The sequence below is a fragment of the Carassius auratus genome, chromosome 41 (assembly GCF_003368295.1).
Source record: "Carassius auratus strain Wakin chromosome 41, ASM336829v1, whole genome shotgun sequence".
Classification (NCBI taxonomy): Eukaryota; Metazoa; Chordata; class Actinopteri; order Cypriniformes; family Cyprinidae; genus Carassius; species Carassius auratus.
In genome coordinates this window covers 11,034,120-11,053,248 of record NC_039283.1, presented here as the reverse complement: position 1 = coordinate 11,053,248, position 19,129 = coordinate 11,034,120, and the positions used below count along the sequence as shown (strand labels likewise).

General features: G+C 36.8%; 1 protein-coding gene across 1 annotated transcript in view; it reads left to right on the top strand.

Annotated features, from left to right (window-relative positions):
• Nucleotides 1-1,377: 1,377 nt before the first annotated feature.
• rprd2b (regulation of nuclear pre-mRNA domain containing 2b) overlaps nt 1,378-19,129 on the top strand; it is a 37,372-nt gene continuing 19,620 nt past the window's right edge. Inside the window, exon 1 of the mRNA XM_026228894.1 lies at nt 1,378-1,740. Within this exon, the coding sequence (XP_026084679.1) occupies nt 1,539-1,740 (202 nt within the window). The 5' untranslated portion in view covers nt 1,378-1,538. The remainder of the gene's footprint in view (nt 1,741-19,129) is intronic.

Sequence of the window (19,129 nt, the reverse complement as noted above, 5' to 3'; positions counted from 1 at the left end):
GTTTCTTTGCTTCAGGTTGTTTACATGAACATTTTCAATAAAGGCTTGTGTCCAATAGCTTTTTCGAAGACCTCTGGAACATTATCGTTTTTGGGTGTTCACTGGTCCACATCCATTGGTGATTTTTATTGGCTCGATCTTGCCACAGTACAACAAAGACGCATGTAAACAAGCCATTCCAGAATGCAAATTGTGTAAATCAAAGGACTATCAAAATAATTCATAGTGTGTTTAAAACAGCCTGTATTTGTGTATTCATTCACATTCAGTGTGCAGGCCAACTGTGATAGTTTTGTGCACTACTTTGTTTCACTGACAGTCAGGACAACACCAGACGCCTGCTGCCCTCGTGTGACTGTGAGAAGAAACGCTGGACTCAAGTCAGTCTTTTGTTTTGTTTTTTATAATGCGTTTTATCAGCTGAACAATCAGTATGCCATTAAACAAAAGTATTGTACACTGTACTTCAGTCCTTCCCAGCCTAAGGTTTACTCCATGCCATGAATTCTGAATGTGTTGCCAAACAGCAGAAATCATCCTTTGCATAGACACTTCAAAGGTTTGATTTGACCAATCAACAAGATGGCAGCCAATTTTTGGGTTTGGAATTATTTACTAAGGTCCTGTCCCAGTATCCACACTTGTGGTTTTGGCCACTTAAAAGCGTGCACATGACAGGAAGTAAGTGCACAGCACTGTCCCAGGTCTGAAAAAACATCAAAGCTAAGTGCCCTTAAATTTACTTTATTTAGACATCATATATATTTTGTGTAAAATTTGAAGTGTTGCACATTTAATTGGTGCTGAGGCGAAGTGCATTTTTGCAAATGTTTTTTATCACTTATTTAGAAGTACACATGAATTTGTGTCATTCATAGGGACTTCTGAACAGAAATTTAGAAGTTTATTTTAAAGTGCAAAGTATTTACAAAATGTAAATAAATAAAAATGTATAAAACTTTGGCATGATCTCGAAGACAAGGCTTAGATTAAGTCATTTTTCAACTAGGACATTTAATTAGCTTTTATAAATGTGCCTTAGAAGACTAAAAAAAAGAAAAGAAAAAACATTACTGATGTGCATCTTGAGCGGTGCAGCGACGCCCCCTGCTGGCGGTGTGAAGCGGTGCAGATGCGCCCTCTGCTGGCGGTATGAAGCGGTGCAGATGCGCCCTCTGCTGGCGGTGTGAAGCGGTGCAGATGCGCCCCCTGCTGGCGGTGTGTAGCGGTGCAGATGCGCCCCCTGCTGGCGGTGTGTAGCGGTGCAGATGCGCCCCCTGCTGGCGGTGTGTAGCGGTTCAGATGCGCCCCCTGCTGGCTGTGTGAAGCGGTGCAGATGCGCCCTCTGCTGGCGGTGTGTAGCGGTGCAGATGCGCCCCCTGCTGGCGGTGTGTAGCGGTGCAGATGCGCCCTCTGCTGGCGGTGTGAAGCGGTGCAGATGCGCCCTCTGCTGGCGGTGTGAAGCGGTGCAGCGGCGCCCTCTGCTGGTGCAGCGAGGTTAAAATCCTCCAGCTCGACGCTGCGGGAGTGAAGGAAAGATGGCGGCCGGACCCGGAGCGGCCAGCAGTGGTCAGAGCGGTGGCCGCGGCTCGTCGACCGCTTTGGAGTCATCACTAGACCGCAGATTCCAAGGAGTCACCAATACGATGGAGTCCATCCAGGGATTATCCTCGTGGTGCATCGAGAACAAGAAACATCACAGCCTCGTCGTGCGCTGCTGGATGAAGTGGCTGAAGAAATGTGAGTTGCTAACGTTGCTAATGAACACAAACACGCACAAACGGACGGATCTATATATGCACACCTTGCCCCGATGACAATGCATTTTGTGTTCAATGCAGGGCGTTTGAGTAATATCAGGGTTTGATGTGAACGCGCTGAAGTGAGTCGCGCGTGCAAAGCGAGCTCCAGCATGTTGTAATGTTTTACACCAAAGGCTCAGTGCCTGATCAATCTGCAGGCCTGGGCATTTAAAACAGAAAGTTTGTCATCGTTCAGCAGATCTTACGAGCGTTTAGCAGCTTTGTGCATGAGTAGATCTGATGCAAACTCAGTTTGCGCGAGCCTCGCATACAATAAACAGGAGTATGGAGCTCAGATAGTGTTTCAGTGTTGATCACGGAACATGGGATGTCAGTGTGGTTTGGGTTTGAATGTATTGTGTATGGGGTGTCTTGATCCTTTAGTCTCCTGTGTTAGTGAATATTTATGGTTAGTGACGAATGTCAAGTCTGGTTCTCATGTTTGAAACTTGTCATGTTTGCTCTTCTTACTGTTGCTTGTTTGTCATTGATTCAACTTAAGGCTGCAACCTTTCATAATCACATTCTCAAATAAGAGGTTATGTATGCTATAAACCACTGTCCTGCTTTCAGCGTTACACATTGCACTTCATTTTATATAATGTTGATCTTATGTTTTTATAAGTTCATCCATACTTTGGTCCAGAGCTGTGTGCATGAGATACTGAGCATAGCTTTTGTATTTCATGTTCACATCTATCTATCTATCTATCTATCTATCTATCTATCTATCTATCTATCTATCTATCTATCTATCTATCATGTTAGTTTAGTAAATCTAGCTTACATTAACAGGAAGCTTATGGAGTCCATTCGGTTCCACATATATTTGCAAAAGAAAATGGATGCATTGAGCAAAAATAAATGCAAATGTAAATAATTGCAAAACATAAAGAAAGCAAAAGCAATGATTTTGCAACACATTTTCCATGGCCAGAGTTTATCGTTTTGCGAGTTTCACTTTCCAGCATGGTTTTGACTAGTGGTCGACCGATATATCGGCCAATATTTGGCATTTTGGAAATATCGGCCAATACGTTTTTCTGCTTGCCCCATGTTTTATTTAATTTTTTCTGCTTTATTTTGTAGTGCTGAGAACACAGTGCCTGAACACACTTTGCTCTTGTTTACTGTCGTTGTTAACAGTTCCGTCTAAATACAGAAAGAAGTTTGTCTAATGATCAGGGAACAGTTTAACAAAGGAATTCATGTATACAAAATATATTATAACAATTGCTTTTATATTATCAGTAATAGAAAGGTGAACATTATAATACTTTCTTGTTTACTGTCAGCATTAAGCAAATACGCATTTATATGATTTAAACAAATCTTTGAATGACTGATGAACAATTAATCTCACAAACCTTGCAAACTTAATTGAATCCAGCTGTGAGATCTTGTGAAGTGTGTGTCAGCATGATCACGTGTTCTCTGTGTAATGATGGGTCCGTGTGAATTAAATGCTTTAAACTTTAAACTCATGATTTAAAATGATGCTGCACTTTATGCATTTGTCCACTGTCATATTTATGTAATTTTCCCTGTGTGCTGTATGTAAATTGAGTGTTAACCTGGCTTTATTTGAAAAATATTATTCCCAATGCACACAAACTTCCCAGAATACTGAGTGCTGATGGTTACAGTGTTCACTTCCTTTTTAATTATATTTTAATAAATATTTATTTATTTGTTAAAAATAATTTGTCATCTAAAGTATAAGTATGTTTATTTTACACATTAAATTTTTAATCCATTATCAAATGATTTTGCTATCAAATAGCATCTGCTAAATTAGTAAATGTAAATTATTTCAGATTTCTAAATTATAATGTAAATAAAAAAAGAAAAAAATAATATCAGCCTTACATTGGCTAACTAACCCTGCTTATCAAGATATCGGCTGTCAAAAAAAAATAAACAATATCAGTCGACCACTAGTTTTGACCACTAGTCAAGGGACTGGGGCGTGTACAAGTCTTTGATAAACGAGAGACGTGTTGACTGATGAAACATCAAGACAGTAAACTCAGTTGTGATGATATATGGTTTATCTGTGTTCTTCAAGCCGACTTGGGTATTTTCAGAATTGTAAAGCATATTTAGCACTTTAACTGAAACCATGCATGATTTAATGCTAGTGAATAAAAGGAAAAGATCCACCGCATGCCCCTGCTCAACGACGGTGCCTTAATTAGTTCCCAGGCCGATGACGTCACTTCCAGCGGGGCGTGTCCAGGGCTGTTGTTCACGCCCCAGTCCTTTGACTCCACCTCCATGTCAAAACAACGCCGGAAAGTGAATAATGATGCACAAAGGGGAAAAAATGTGTGGCGAGTTTACTCTTGATTAAATTAGTGAAAATTTCAGTAAAATGTTGCAAGCAAATGTCCACTTTCAACCCAAGAATTGAGTATGTTGGTCAAAGAAAAAAATTGCAACAAACTTGAACAGAGGCAACATCAGTCATATGAGTCTATTAAGTGAACTGCCATTTAATTATATTTAATTATTGCTTAAATTATGCCGATGATTGTGTAATTTCATTGATGAGGGTAGCTGAGCTCACGTCTGAGTAAATGTGTTATTTGAGCTGAGAGAGCGGTGCTGTCACACACTGTCATCTGTGATGGTCACACTGCAGATCTGTGCTTCATCCTGTTGTTGGTTCACCGCAAGATTGCAGTAGAGAAATGACAGAAGCTTTTAACCAATAACAGGCAGTATTTAATGTAGGTTATGAAGAATAAAAGTTTCTGTATTTATAAAATGTTGGGTAGCACTTAGGGGTGTCACGATTCTCCAAATCCTCGATTCGATTGCATTTTCGATTCTAAGGTCACGGTTCGGTTCGATTCTCGATTTTTACATTTATTCTTTTTAAAGCACAGATTGTCATTTTTCAAACTAGACTTATGTAATATAATATCTGACCTTTGTTTGCAATGTACCACATTACACTGTCAAATTTAAAACTTTTATTAACAACATAATGTAACAATAACTTATATCTTTAGTCAATTGAAAACTTAAAATAAACTGCCATCCAGTTTCTCTTTTGTAAGTGCAGTCACAAAAGATGACATTCAAGTTCATAACAAAACAAACAAAAACAATAAAAAATTACTAAACTAACCTTCGAATATTACGATGTATCTATTAAAAGATTAAAGATAAAACACTTGTTAAACACTTCACTGTCATTCATTAAGATTTATATATATATATATATATATATATATATATATATGTATATGTGTGTGTGTGTGTGCATCATTACAGTCTGTAAAATGTGTATCTCTTATCACAAGACTGCAATCACTAGCAATCAGAAGAATTCCAGTTAATCAAGTATCTACAAAAGATCTACTCTATAAACAATGCATTAAATTACATTAAAGACAAAAATAAATTAAACAAGCAAAAGAAATGATTACTCGCATGTATCTGGTCCACTGATGAAGTCATGGGTCAAGTCAAGTGAATTATTACTCATTTTCTAACAGGCGTCGAATACTGACTTTAGGAAAAGGGGAATAACCAATGACATTTGAGATAACAACTAAAACAGCAAGCCCCGCCCCACGACTGACAAAAATAAAATTGGGCGAGGGCTTTTATTGCGCGCAGAGTACATGTCACGCGCGCGCGAGAGTTTGAAATTAGCTCGCGGGCTCCCGTTTCTTCGCATCCGATTCAGTTTTCCTCTCGCGGAAGCCATATAGCGCGCGCGTCAGCATCAGTTGAATGCTCGGTTATTTTTGTCATTGATTTGCCGTCATACAACATGGGGGAGTGGCAGCATCGACGATTCCATTTTTTAACTCGAAGTTTGAGACTGTGACTTAATTTCGATGGATTTCGATTTAAAATCGAAATCGTGACACCCCTAGTAGCACTAGGGCTGTGCAAAAAATCGAATGCGATTTTCATGCACTTCTCATCAGTAAAGACGCTCCTGTAATTAGAAGTATATCTCCAGCACGTGCGTTCAAGATCAGGGTTGTCAGGTTTTCACAACAAATCCTGCCCAGTTGCTTCACAAAACTAGTCCAAACTAGCCCAGTCGCGTTCCCAGGAGGTTCCCCGATGAAAAATTGCTTTCCGGGGTTAAAATTTAAGTTTTATGGCATGGTTGCCTTGGTAAATTCGCATTACAGGGGCTAAATATCACGTTATTGGTATTGTCGCTTCGACCCGCGGACATGAAAAACAACCACAGACTTGGCAACACTGGTTGGCATTTACTACACAGAGCCGTAATTTACTGACAGTCTACACAAAATTGATTTTATAATCGCAGGTCATTCTTTGTCGATTTTGAAAGCAATTTTGTGTTAGTTGCGGCAGACTACGGCTCTGTGTAGTAACTGCCGCTCCACCTGAACCAGTGTTGCCAAGTCTGCGGTTGTTTTTCATGTCCGCGGTTCGAAGCAATCCCAATACCAATAACGAGATATTCAGCCCCTAAAATGCTAATTTTACCAATGACAACCATGCCAAAAATATATATATTTTAACCCCGGGAAGCATTTTTTTTTTTTTAATCTGGGAACTTCCTGGAATCGCGATTAGTTTTGGACTATTTTTGTGAAGAAACAGGGCAGGATTTGTTGTGAAAACCTGGCAACCCTGATCTGAACACACGTGCTGGAGATATTAGTTACAATTAAAGGAGCGTTTTTACTGATGAGATGTGCATGAAAATCGCATTCGAATTTGCACATTTGAATAATGTCGGGCTGTAAACTGGTTCGGGCTTTTAAAAAGCTGTCAATCAAAATGTACAGCTCTACTATAAATACTGCTGCTGGCATTAATGATCATCAAACAACATAACAGCTGTGATAAAATTGTAAGATTTTTATTTAATATTGTGCAGTGTTATTTTCTCTAATTATTATTTCTGTATTTGAATACTACCAACCTTATTTTATTTGTAACATATTTTGTTGTATTTATCTGTGCTTGTAATTTGTGTATTTGTTCTTATTTATATTGGCTGTTCTCTTGTCTCTTTAATCATGTTTAAACTTTCTTAGTTAATCTAGTAAAGCAAGTTAAGTTGAAATATTTTTCTTTTCTTGCCGATCCGAAAAATGATCTGATCCGTGGGTCAAAAACTGTAATTTCAAACGAACCGTGAGATTTGTGATCCATTGAATAAATATTATATACGCAAAGAATATCAGCTAATATATCGATATCTGCCTTTTTTTTTTATTTTTTTTACTCCCTAATATCGATATCAGTACCAAAAAAATCTGTATCGGTCGGGCTTTAGTTCACTAGCAAACCCATCTGTTTCTAAACTACTTGGCTACATTGTTAAACTCTTTTTGCATATACCGTATTTTCCGGACTATAAGTCACACTTTTTTTCATTGTTTGGCTGGTCCTGCGACTTATAGTCAGGTGCGAGTTATTTATCAAAATTAATTTGACATGAACCGAGAGAAAAAATTACTGTCTCCAGCCACGACAGAGCCACGTCATGGTAATGTTACTTATAGTCCAATGCGACTTATAGTCCGAAAAATACGGTACCTCGCTATCACTTGAAATTTAAGGGGATCGGGCTTTTTCTGCTTTTTCTCTTAATCTCTATATTTACTTAATTTGTATATGTACAGCACTTTGGCATATGCTAGCTGTTTTTAAATGTGCTATATAAATAAACTGACCTTGACCTTGAGGGAAACTCAAACAAACTTACTTTTTTTGCTTGAACCTCAGAGTAAATGACTACATAAAACTTTAGGGTAACACTTGTTAACTATTAACTATGACATTTCTCTCAATAAATTCTTAATTTGCTGCTTATTAATAGTTAGTAAGGTAGTTGTTAGGTTTAGGTATTGGGTAGGATTAGGGATGTAGAATAAGGCATTAATATGTTCTTAACCCTTTGGAGTCGATTAATGCGCGTTATGAGTCATTTTCTCCTGATAAACCCGAAAATAACTTAAAATACACTTTCAGTTTTGATCATACAGATAAGAGCAATACATCAATCGAAACTGTAAAGGGTCTACTTTTTTGTATACAGACATAATAACAAAACTTTGTGCATTTATAAAATAAAGATAAGATGTGCTGTCTGCGCTGATCTTTATTTAGACACGGGTCATTAAAATTAACTGTAACTCCATGAATACTCAACGAAGAGACATGAGAGAGATATCTATAGAAAGCGTGACATGTCTACCTTTAAACTAAACAAGTGCTGCCAAAAATATTCTCTGATAAAGTAATCCATATGAAAACAACGCGATATCCATTTTTCACGTCTCCCTTCATTATATCTAATGTGACCACGCCCCCGCGCTAAACGCGCTATTCAGATTGTAATGTTTCACTGAAGCACGCGGCTTGAATACGCCCAAACAACAGAAGACAACGCAGCGAGACTGTTTTTTTTTTTTTACTGTTTGTAAAACAAAAAGGAATAAGGCATACTTCACCCCAAAAAGATGTGATGAGGATTACATCAGGATTTGATTTTGGAGTTCCTCAGAAAAAGGAATTAAGATCTTTATTCAGCAGAGATCATAAACATGAGTAAGTCTCTTTTTATTTATATACTTTTATTAGTTTTCACATAATGTGAAAACATTGTACAAGTTAGACTTTTTCCAAATTATAATTCCTGACTAAATGTATAATCAAGTGCAACATTATGAAGTTTCAATAACAATATACACTGCTATACCATTCAAAAGCTTGATTTGAATGGTCAATTTAATGGTCAAAAACTTGACAATCTACTCCTCCTCATGTTGTGCCAAACCCAAATGAGTTTCTTACTGCTTTGTGTTTTAATACCTGGTACAGGTGTGAAGTATTCAAATACTGAATTGAATTAAAATGTATTGTTTCAACTAGGGATGTCAAATTTCGATTATTTCCATGATCGATCGTCGTTTAAATTAATGATCAATTAATCGATTAATCGTTAACCATAATACTGCAAAATGCGTCTATTGCAGGCACGCAGTCAGCGGTATGACAGGATGTGCAAAAGCCACACACAAAACGCTTTCTCACTTGAATTAAAGAGGTTTTAGTCTGAATAAAATGCTAGTAGCAGGATTATAAAATGAATAGATGCGATTATGATCATTTGATAAAATGAAGAGAGCGCGCCATACTTTTGAAGTCATTTTACTTTGTTGACAGTTTCCAATCCCGCACGGAGAACGCTGAACGCGCCTCTTTAAATGGTTTTGTGGTGCTCCTTGTTGTATTTTAAAGCACAATTGCAATGTTTTCAACTGACATTATTGTATAAAATTATCCGAAATGTGGAGCGCGTGTGACTGCGCTGCACATTAAGTGAACTACATCGGCGCTGCTGCACCAAAACACAGTTGCTCACATTAATTTGATCCTGCTGGATTCTGTCCTAGAAAATGTCAGATTTTTAAAAATCCGGCATACAGCGCATTAGATCGTGACAGTGCATGCGTGCAGACGAGGATGAGCGAGCGCGGCTTTGGCTAGATTTATTTGGAGGTTATTGCTCATGTCTCATTCGGCACAAATCGAAATGTTTCCATATTCGCAATGTATTTGAATGTTAAACTATTATTTATAATGTAAACTAGGCTTGTACTTAACACGCATTCGCATATAGACGGAAAAGATGATCCTCTTCATATGAGCAAAAACGTCCTTGGAACAGCAGAGAGGACCGGTATACTACGGTCTATTTAAACTGACCAGTGTAACCTTTTAATGTTTAGTTGACTATTTTATTTTGATAATGAACAGACTGCGATGTAAGTTTGAATCGCTAGAATATACGTGTGCAGCAGGCTCCGGCGCGATCGAAACAGCTGAGACAGAAGAAAAATATATATATATTCCGCAAAAGGGTTTACTTTCATTTGTGCACACTCACAATAAAAACAGAAGATTTGTGCTCTTGTAAAATAAAGCAAACAAACAGAATGCGTTGTCATCCTTTTTTTTTGTGAACTTATGGAGCGCCCACACTTCTGTTTTAAATCCGTTAATCTTAATTATTTAAGTCGGATATATTTCGCATAGCCTATTTAAAAAAAAAAAAAAATTGTTATTTTTATGTTGGGCCTATTACTTAGTAGGCTATAAATTTTCCTTAAAGCATCCCATTTTGTCCCAGGGCTTAGAACCTGTGCCCTAGTCAGGTCCATGCAGAAACTTGTGAACGATGCTCGGCGTCACCGTTTGGTGACAGCAGTGAATGCTCCAGGAATGTGTCGGTCACAGCGCCTATTAATCGCTGTTTTGAATCCAGCAATTATTTATTTAGAAATGATAAGATCTGATTATGACAAGTGTGGTATAAAAGCTTTGTTTATTAGAGGAATAATAGGTTAACTGGAAAATGTTAGATCGCGACCATGCTTTTGGACCCCATAGTCTTCATTTACGCGGCTTTGTTCTGGTTTGCCGGTTGGTCACGAATTTCCACAAATTCAGTATATTTAGGCATTGTTTCTTTTCCTAAATCTTCATAGTCTAACCCTCTAATTTCCCAGGTTTATTTTATTATCTTTCGCTTTTAATAACTGTTTTCGCATCTCTTACTGTGGTAAACATGGGAAGGGAAATTAAAGATTTCATGAATTAAGAATTCGTTCGATTTATTAATTTGTTCCCTTATTTCACTTAAATCATGGGTTATTTAGGGAACAAAATTAATGAAACATGGAAAATTGCCACATTTATAATTCGTAGGAATGAATTAACAAGTTGTAGGAATGAATAGACTACCTGTCCTGTCACTGTGTCCCGCAGTCCTGCAAAGCGCACGATATAAAACAGTTATCTGACGAAATGATTAGTAACTACATTTCTATTGCTTTTAATGTTGAAGAACTTTTATGTTGTTTCTATTTTAATGTACTTTAAAGTTTAAATCACATTAAAAGCTTAATTTGTACATTGTGAATGAATGATGATGCTTTTATATATCGTCACCGTCACTCACAGCCGCTCGCACGTGTTGAGTGCGCATGAGCCGCACGCAGCCCAACACTGAATCGGTTAACCGACCATCGACAGCCTTAATTGATTGCATCTCTTATCGACAATTAATCGATCATCGATTAATCGTTGACATCCCTAGTTTCAACTGATTATGTATTGTATCACTTCATAATAAAAAAAAAAAAAAAAAACATGTCACTGTACAAAACACAAACCAGATATATTCTCATCTCAAAATAAACCAGATTGTCTACACACATTTTTTTTTCTTTGGGGAATGACAGCATGTCACACAGCCTGTCCATACATACATCCAGGATGTTATTCAGAGCAATGGTTGACCAGTATGGGTTACTCAGTTGTAGATTCATGAACTTTCACATTTGGTCTTCATGCTGTAAATATTTTTAAAGTACCGAGATTAAACCATCAAACATGATACCGCAATCAATGACAATGACCATCAATAACAAGCTACGCAATATCATGTTCATTATCGCAGATAATGAATGCGATATTGCGTAGCTTGTCAGCGATATATCGCCCATTCCTACATAAAAAAAGTCCTAATTTTTTATATTTCAAATAGGGCTGCAACTAACGATTATTTTGATAATCGATTAATCTGTCGATTATTTTTACGATTAATCGATTAATCGGTTTATGTACTTATATTTTAGTTTTTTCCATTTTTTCCCCAAGTAAATTATTAATAAAGGGTCTTTATCATTCAGCATAGATTTTTAAGAGATTTTAACCATTTTGCATTGTCATATCCTCATCAAAAATATACCTGGAGTTGTTTTATTATGTTAGTAATCCTTTGTCGAACTCTTCTGCAATCAAAACACTGATCCATACTCTAGCAAAATTCACAAGGAGATTTCAAATATTGTTTTCACCATGGCAGTCCTTAGAGCTCCTAAAGTAGTTTAACATCCCAAACAAAGCTTAAGGAATCTTTGAGAAAATATTTTCATGAAGTATAAGGATAAAACAGAATAAAATTGCAGTGCATTGTATTTTATTATTTACTGGGAAAAAGCTTTATAGCTTATGCTGTGAAATTGTAAACAATCCTTCGAAAAAAAGTGCCAATGGCATGAAACCTGAATGGAACTCACAATTTAAAGTAAAATCCATCAGAAGGTTGTCCAGAAAAAAAAAATTGGGACACACACAAAAAACCTGCTGTGTGAAAAAGAGCAGTGAATACTTAGAAAAGAAGTGCATTTTAAATATACTCAAACATTTACCTCTCTCATTCAGTCATAATTAGGCTGCAAGTCTGAATTATGAACTGGTAAACGACAAACTGATCACATAACATTTTGTAAAGCTTTAAATGTTAACTGTTAAAAAGCAATGTTATCAGCTTTTACGACTAAACATTTGCAAACAACCTTGTACTAGAGAATCTGCACAAATAAAATTCTTATGGGCCGTTCACATATCGCACCTAAAAACGCGTGGAAAACGCTAGTCGCGCCGCTTTCTCCTTCTTTCCAAAGCGCTCGGGCAGAAGCGCCCCTGAGGCGTCTGCCTTTGCTAAGCAACAATGACGTGCTCTCTCCATGACGTTTCATGAAATTTCAGCAAAGGATAAATGGATGCGGTGTGGACGCGCCTGGAAAAACGGGCGCATCGCACCGCGTGCGTGTCGCGACCGCGTCGCTTCCATTATGAGAGTGCATACTGCGCGCCTACATAGGAAATAACGAACTTGAGCACGCAAAAGACACGGTATGTGAACGGCCCCTTAAACAGTTCAGTAGTGCAGAGTTTACAGGTTACTCTTCATTTTAAAGGCTCAAAGTAAAGTACTCCCACTTCCCGCTGAATGCTGCAGAGACGCTGTTTGGGAAGCACGTGACATAAAACGAGGCCAGCTATTGGCTATTCGCTACTTCACCTGCTGTACTGGCTGAGTAAAACCTCCGGTGGCTCATTACTGCCACACTTTGGTCACCGCAGATTTGAAATATGCACGAAATGAGCCGCTTATGGCAAATAAAATTTATTTAGCGACGAATCGATTACTAAATTAGTTGACAACTATTTTAATAATCGATTTTAATCGATTAAATCGATTCGTTGTTTCAGCTCTAATTTCAAATAACTTTTGTGAAAATAAAATGTTAAAAGATGGGTGAAACAATGTTCCAAACTGCAAAACTGTTGTTCATTCATATTAATAACACATAATTAATTAACTAAAATTTGTAATTTAAATTTGTTTACCATAACATGTTCTGTAGGAAACATATCTTTAACTCTCGGCAGTAAAATTAAATAAGACCAGTATTTCTTCCAGTGCATTTTAGGGCTGTAGTCAACCATAGAAATGCTTAGTCGACCAAAGTCCTGTCCTGCGCAACGATCAGTCGACTAAAAAAAAAAAGAGCAATGTTTTGCTTTTAGATTGAACATTTATTAAACAATTGTCATAGAGCATTTATAAAACAACAACGAAAAAACATCAATAATACATAAAACTATAATAATAATAATACAATTCTTTGAAAATTAAGTGAATTTTTTAATGCAAAGTGAGGAGCTCACGTCTGGCCACTGACCGAACACCGGATCCCTTCAGTAATTCCACCGAGAGCATGTTGACAGCGTTGTCCATTACCACTGACACCCGCTTCTCTTGTGGAATGTGGTAAGCGTTCGCGACTTGAGTGAGTCGCGCAGCGACATTTTCTCCTGTGTGCACTTCATCCATCTGTTTCTAACACAACGCTATTCATTTTACAGTCCGCATCGATAAAATGGGCCGTAATTGTCATGCATGCCTCCATTCTAAGCGAAGATCACAAATCAGATGTGAGACCTATAGCCTCGGAGGATTGGAGTAACGGTCATGTTGTTTTTTTCTTGTTTTTTTTTTTAATGCAGCCAGACAAAAGATTTAGATTCCTTGGACATTTTGTTGACTAAAGCAAAAACAAGTAGCGTCCTAACTGAATGAATACAGCAAAACTACCTATATTCCCTACTGAGCGCGAAGCAGCAGTGCAGCCAGTCATAGGTGCCTTCCTAACGTGGTGCGCTAAACTCTGGCGCTGTTAAATTAAAGCATTTAAAGTTTGGGATAAAACTTAGTCTAATTATATTTAGAATGCAGTAATATATAACTGGTAATAAAGAAATAAATGTCAGTCGATCAAGACGACATCGACCGATTAGTCGACTAAACGACTAAAGTTGACAGCCCTAGTGCATTTGACACTTAAAATTGAAGTTCATTTTGAGATTGGTGCATCGTGGGATACCATGTTCCATTCATTACTCTGGTTCTGTTTTTGCCTTGATTCTGTTTGTGTTGAAATGGACAGCCTTCGCAGTAGGGCTGTGCGATTAATCAAAATGGTAATAAAATCGGGATTTGAGTTTGTGCAATTTCTAAATCGCTTTGTAGCGTGATTTTCCGTGGCCCCGATTTTCTGCAGTATGCTATCCGAAACAATCAGGATGCAGTGAGCCTAGGTGGAGCGCGAGAACCGAACAGACTGCTTCACACACTCTGTCTGCTTTGTAGCCTTTTTTTCCTGAGCCCATGGTTTTTTTAACACGGTTATTATTATTATTATTATTATTATTTTTGCCATATGTCTAGAAATTTAGTTTGACATCTTTACTTAGTGATTATTTTGACTTATGTCTGTTCTAGAGACATGTTACAACATTTTGATAAAGCTCTCATTCGTTTTCTTTTGGAAGTATGTTTAAAATGTATACTGAATGCATTTATGAATGTTTGTCACGGTACCAAAATTTCAGTATTTGGTACCAATACCAGTGAAAATCCACAGTTTTCGGTTCCAAAACACAGAAATATGCTAATTAAAGAAAAAAATTAACTTTTATTACTAAGAATAAAGCCAATGACATTCTTTATACTTTAACAATTGTGTTTACACAATTTACAATTGTGTTTAAAGTTTTTCTACAAGTGATATACTTATGAAAAACTGTAAATAAGTTTCACCAAAATTTAATTTGTCTTTTTAATTAATGAAATTTAAACATTTTATTTTTTGATAAATAAAGGGGATTTGGTATTAAAATTTTAACATGGAATAAATATTGTGTGATTTTATTTATTTAAAAAATAATTTCAACAGTGTTAGCAGTATCACTTACATTCTACTAAATAATCGTAATATTTCTAGCACAATGTCTTTATGTAAAAATGATCTTTTATTTTGACGGGCTACTTTTATTTTAACACTGGTTTAAAGCTTGTGAACTGACTCAGAACAGTTCTGGTGATGTTGTTTATGTATTTATGTCTTCATTGAGATGGCAGATCCTGAATTTACTGCAAGCGTACCGAAGTAGTTGGTCTTTTGACAACACTACTGAGAATACAGTGCCTGAGGCCATCCTTAAAAATATTTTGGTTTGCAGTAACAGTAATAAAAAATAAAAAAAAAGGGGTCGGTAGGTCAGTCTATATATATATATATATATATCTCTATATATATATATATATATATATATATATATATATATATATATATATATATATATATATATATATATATATATATATATAAAATTTCAGGTGAGAATAAATGAGGTACTGTTTTACTTGCATCCACCGCTACGTATCAATGCAACCTAAATGAGAGAATGTTTACTTTGCTTTCTTGGGTTTTCACTTTTGTGACAAAAATCCTGTTTTATTTGAGTGACGAATTTTCATTGAATCGATTGTAAAATCGATTTTGCATGTCTAAAGTTTTATATGGCAAATAACACCAAATATAGGTATATCCATGGACAACAGGCAGGAGGAATGTAAAGATTCAATATATTGGTAAAGACCAATATTTCTGATGATTTATTGGTGCGAAGTTACGTGCGCAATGACAAACAGAAGTGCAACATTTTTGAAAAACAATAAGCAGAGTGGACTGCCATAATGCAAAACCTTTACTGCAGGCTTCAACATGGCTGTGTTTACGATTAAATCTCAACAACAACAAAAAAATCGCATAGGCAATTTTTTTTTTTAGGCTGTCAAAAAAAACTTTTTTCGAATATTCATCAAATTTAAAATAAAAATCCACATTCGAATGCGCATTCGAATTTTAGGTGTGCATTAAGGAAGCTGCCTTATGAGCCCCGGTACATGTTCCATTCCATTTCGCCGCACGCACAGCTGTACACAACTTTCAACGGCAGACGAGCTTGACACGCAGTATCTGCTTTCAGTATATGTATTCTGTGTGATTTGTTTTCCGCCCTTTTTATTTATTTAACAATGCATGCAAACATTATGCTGTTTTGTTTATAGTTTAAGCAACTTAATTAATAATAATTGGTTCATAAACATTATTTTAAATATTTGGATTTTTTCACAGTCATGTATTCTAATGCTATGAATAAACATGCAGTAATATTTTGCTCGATGCGCTCTTGAGCCTCAGAAGAGAATCAAGAAGCTTTTCTTCAACCTAACTGAAATTATGCATTTAAAATTGATCTCATTTAAGTAAAAAATTTGAATTTAGTTATTCAGCTATTTTGACAGCCTTAGGCGATTCTAACCAGAATCTTTAGCCTATCTGTATGCATGAGACTGTCTGAATACCGGCAGAATTCACATTTCTGTTGTAAAAAGAGAAACAGTGTGCAGAAGTATTATTTGCTGTTATGCGTGTTTGTCCAAAGCTGCAGTTGCTGTGTGACGCCTGTTCAAAAAAAACACCTGGACGCGCTCTGAGAAAAGAAGGGATGGGTAAAGGGATGGGAAAAGAAGGGATGGGAAAAGATCTGGGCACAGTTTTTCCAGAACTTTGTGCCAAGTTAAAGCAGTGTCGAGCTGTTTTAATGATTATTATAAAAAAAAAAATTTTTATTATGGTGCCCGAACCTGTATGACTTTGAACAGTGACCGCGAACATTTGGTTTACTGCAGCCGTGGCCATCATTATACCAAGCGCGAACCGTTGACTCTTGCCGCGTTTCCACTGAAATTACCCGGAACATTTGTACCGAGAACTTTTTTTCCCAGGAACTTTTTCCCCCAGACCTGTTGCTTTCTGCGTTTCCACCGCGGTGTAAAGTACCGGGAAGATTAGGCAAATAGACTGGTGATGTAGGTCTGCGCGTGTTTCTCAATACAAAGTACAGCAATCAGGATGTTTAGCGCCAAAGTACCGCCCCCGAAAGTTCTGGAACTTTGAAAAAGTACCACCTCGCCAGCAGGGACTTTCTGAGGGGCATTTTTTTACCCGGAACTTTTAGTTCCTGGTACCTGCGGTGGAAACACACAAAGTACCAGGCCAAAGTCCCTAGTTCCTGGGTAAAGTTCCTGCAGTGGAAATGCGGCATCTGACAGTGAATGAGAGGAGACGAAGCGAACGCACAGGCCACAGTGTAAGTGACATCCGTGTAAACACCGTTGACGTCAAGTTTTTTTTTTTTATTATTAAAGAAGATAGCCTTCATTTGTATGTAGGCCACGGCAATTTATATATTTACAATACTTACTTAAATATAATTAATAGTATTTTATTGCGTTTGTATTAGTTGTTTGAAGAGTAAAAAAATAATTGGTCGGTCTTAATGCAAATTTACAATCGGCAAGTCAGTCACACTAAAAGCTAAAACAAAACAAATAAAAAATAAGCCCTGTACCGAAATGGTCTGGTACGAATACTCATACTGTTACACCCCTAATGTATGTGTGTGTGTGTGTGTGTGTGTGTGTATATATATATATATATATATATATATATATATATATATATATATATATATATATATATATATATATATATATATATATATATATATATATATATATATATATATATATATATATATGCATATATATATATATATGCATACATACAGTGGGGATCGAAAGTTTGGGCACCCCTTGCAGAATCTGTGAAAATATGAGTGATTTTCAAAAAATAAGAGAGATCATACTAAATGCATGTTATATTTTATTTAGTACTGTCCTGAGTAAGATATTGTACATAAAAGATATTAACATTTAGTCCACAAGACAAAAAAAAATGCTGAAATTATTAAAATAACCCCACTCAAAAGTTTGGGAACCCTTGGTTCTTAGTACTGTGTTCTGTTACCTGATGATCTTTGACTGTCTTTCTGTTTTGTGATGGTTGTGCATGAGTCCCTTGTTTGTTCTGAACAGTTAAACTGAGCAGCGTTCTTCAGAAAAACCCTTCAGGTCCGGCAGATTCTTCAGTTTTCCAGCATCTTTGCATATTTGAACCCTTTCCAGCAGTGACTTTATGATTTTGAGATACATCTTTTCAGACTGAGGACATTTGAGGGACTCAAACACAACTATTTAAAAAGATTCAAACATTCGCTGATGCTCCAGAAGGAAACAAGATGCATTAAGAGCTGGGGGGTGAAAACTTTTGAACATGAAGATGGCCAAATTTGTCTTATTTTGTTGAAATATAACTTTTTCCATTTAGTTCTGCCCTTCGTAAGCAACAGAAGATACTTGTATGTTTCCCGGTACACAAATTAAGTACAATTTACCTTGATCTTCAAATTCCAAAAGTTTTCACCCCCCAGCTCTTAATGCATCTTGTTTCCTTCTGGAGCATCAGTGAATGTTTGAATCTTTTTAAATAGTTGTGTTTGAGTCCCTCAAATGTCCTCAGTGTGATAAGATGTATCTCAAAATCATACAGTCACTGCTGGAAAGGGTTCAAATATGCAATTTTTTTGTCTTGTGGACTAAATGTTAATATCTTTTATGTACAATATCTTACTCAGGACAGTACTAAATAAAATATAACATGCATTTAGTATGATCTCTCTTATTTTTAAATTCATATTTTCACAGATTCTGCAAAGGGTGCCAAAACTTTCGATCCCCACTGTGTATATATATATATATATCGGCTGTTGGCCCCCTTGCTTCCCCCTTGCCCCCATCTTCATTGGCTGTCAAAAAAACTATATCGGTCGACCACTAAATCACAGAGAGAACCTCTTCATAACCTTCAGCTAGGGATGCACCGAAATTTCGGCCACCGAAAATTTTCGGCCGAAAATGGCCTTTTCGGTTTTCGGCCGATAGACTTTTATCACCGAAACAACACGGCCGAAATGTTGTGATGACGCAAACAGAAACCGCGACCTGCACGTGCACCTGCATAGCAAAGACCACGAGCTCCCCGCGACATTCACTTAACACCAGTGAGAACATTCTCTCTCTTCTTATTCCTTTATTCGCAGCACTAAAGCGTCTCCTAATAAAGAGATTAAGACGGACCACGAAGTAAAAACAAAGAAAAGTACAGTCTTATAGAGTCTGTTAGCACACGTCTCACCGAGATCTTTTC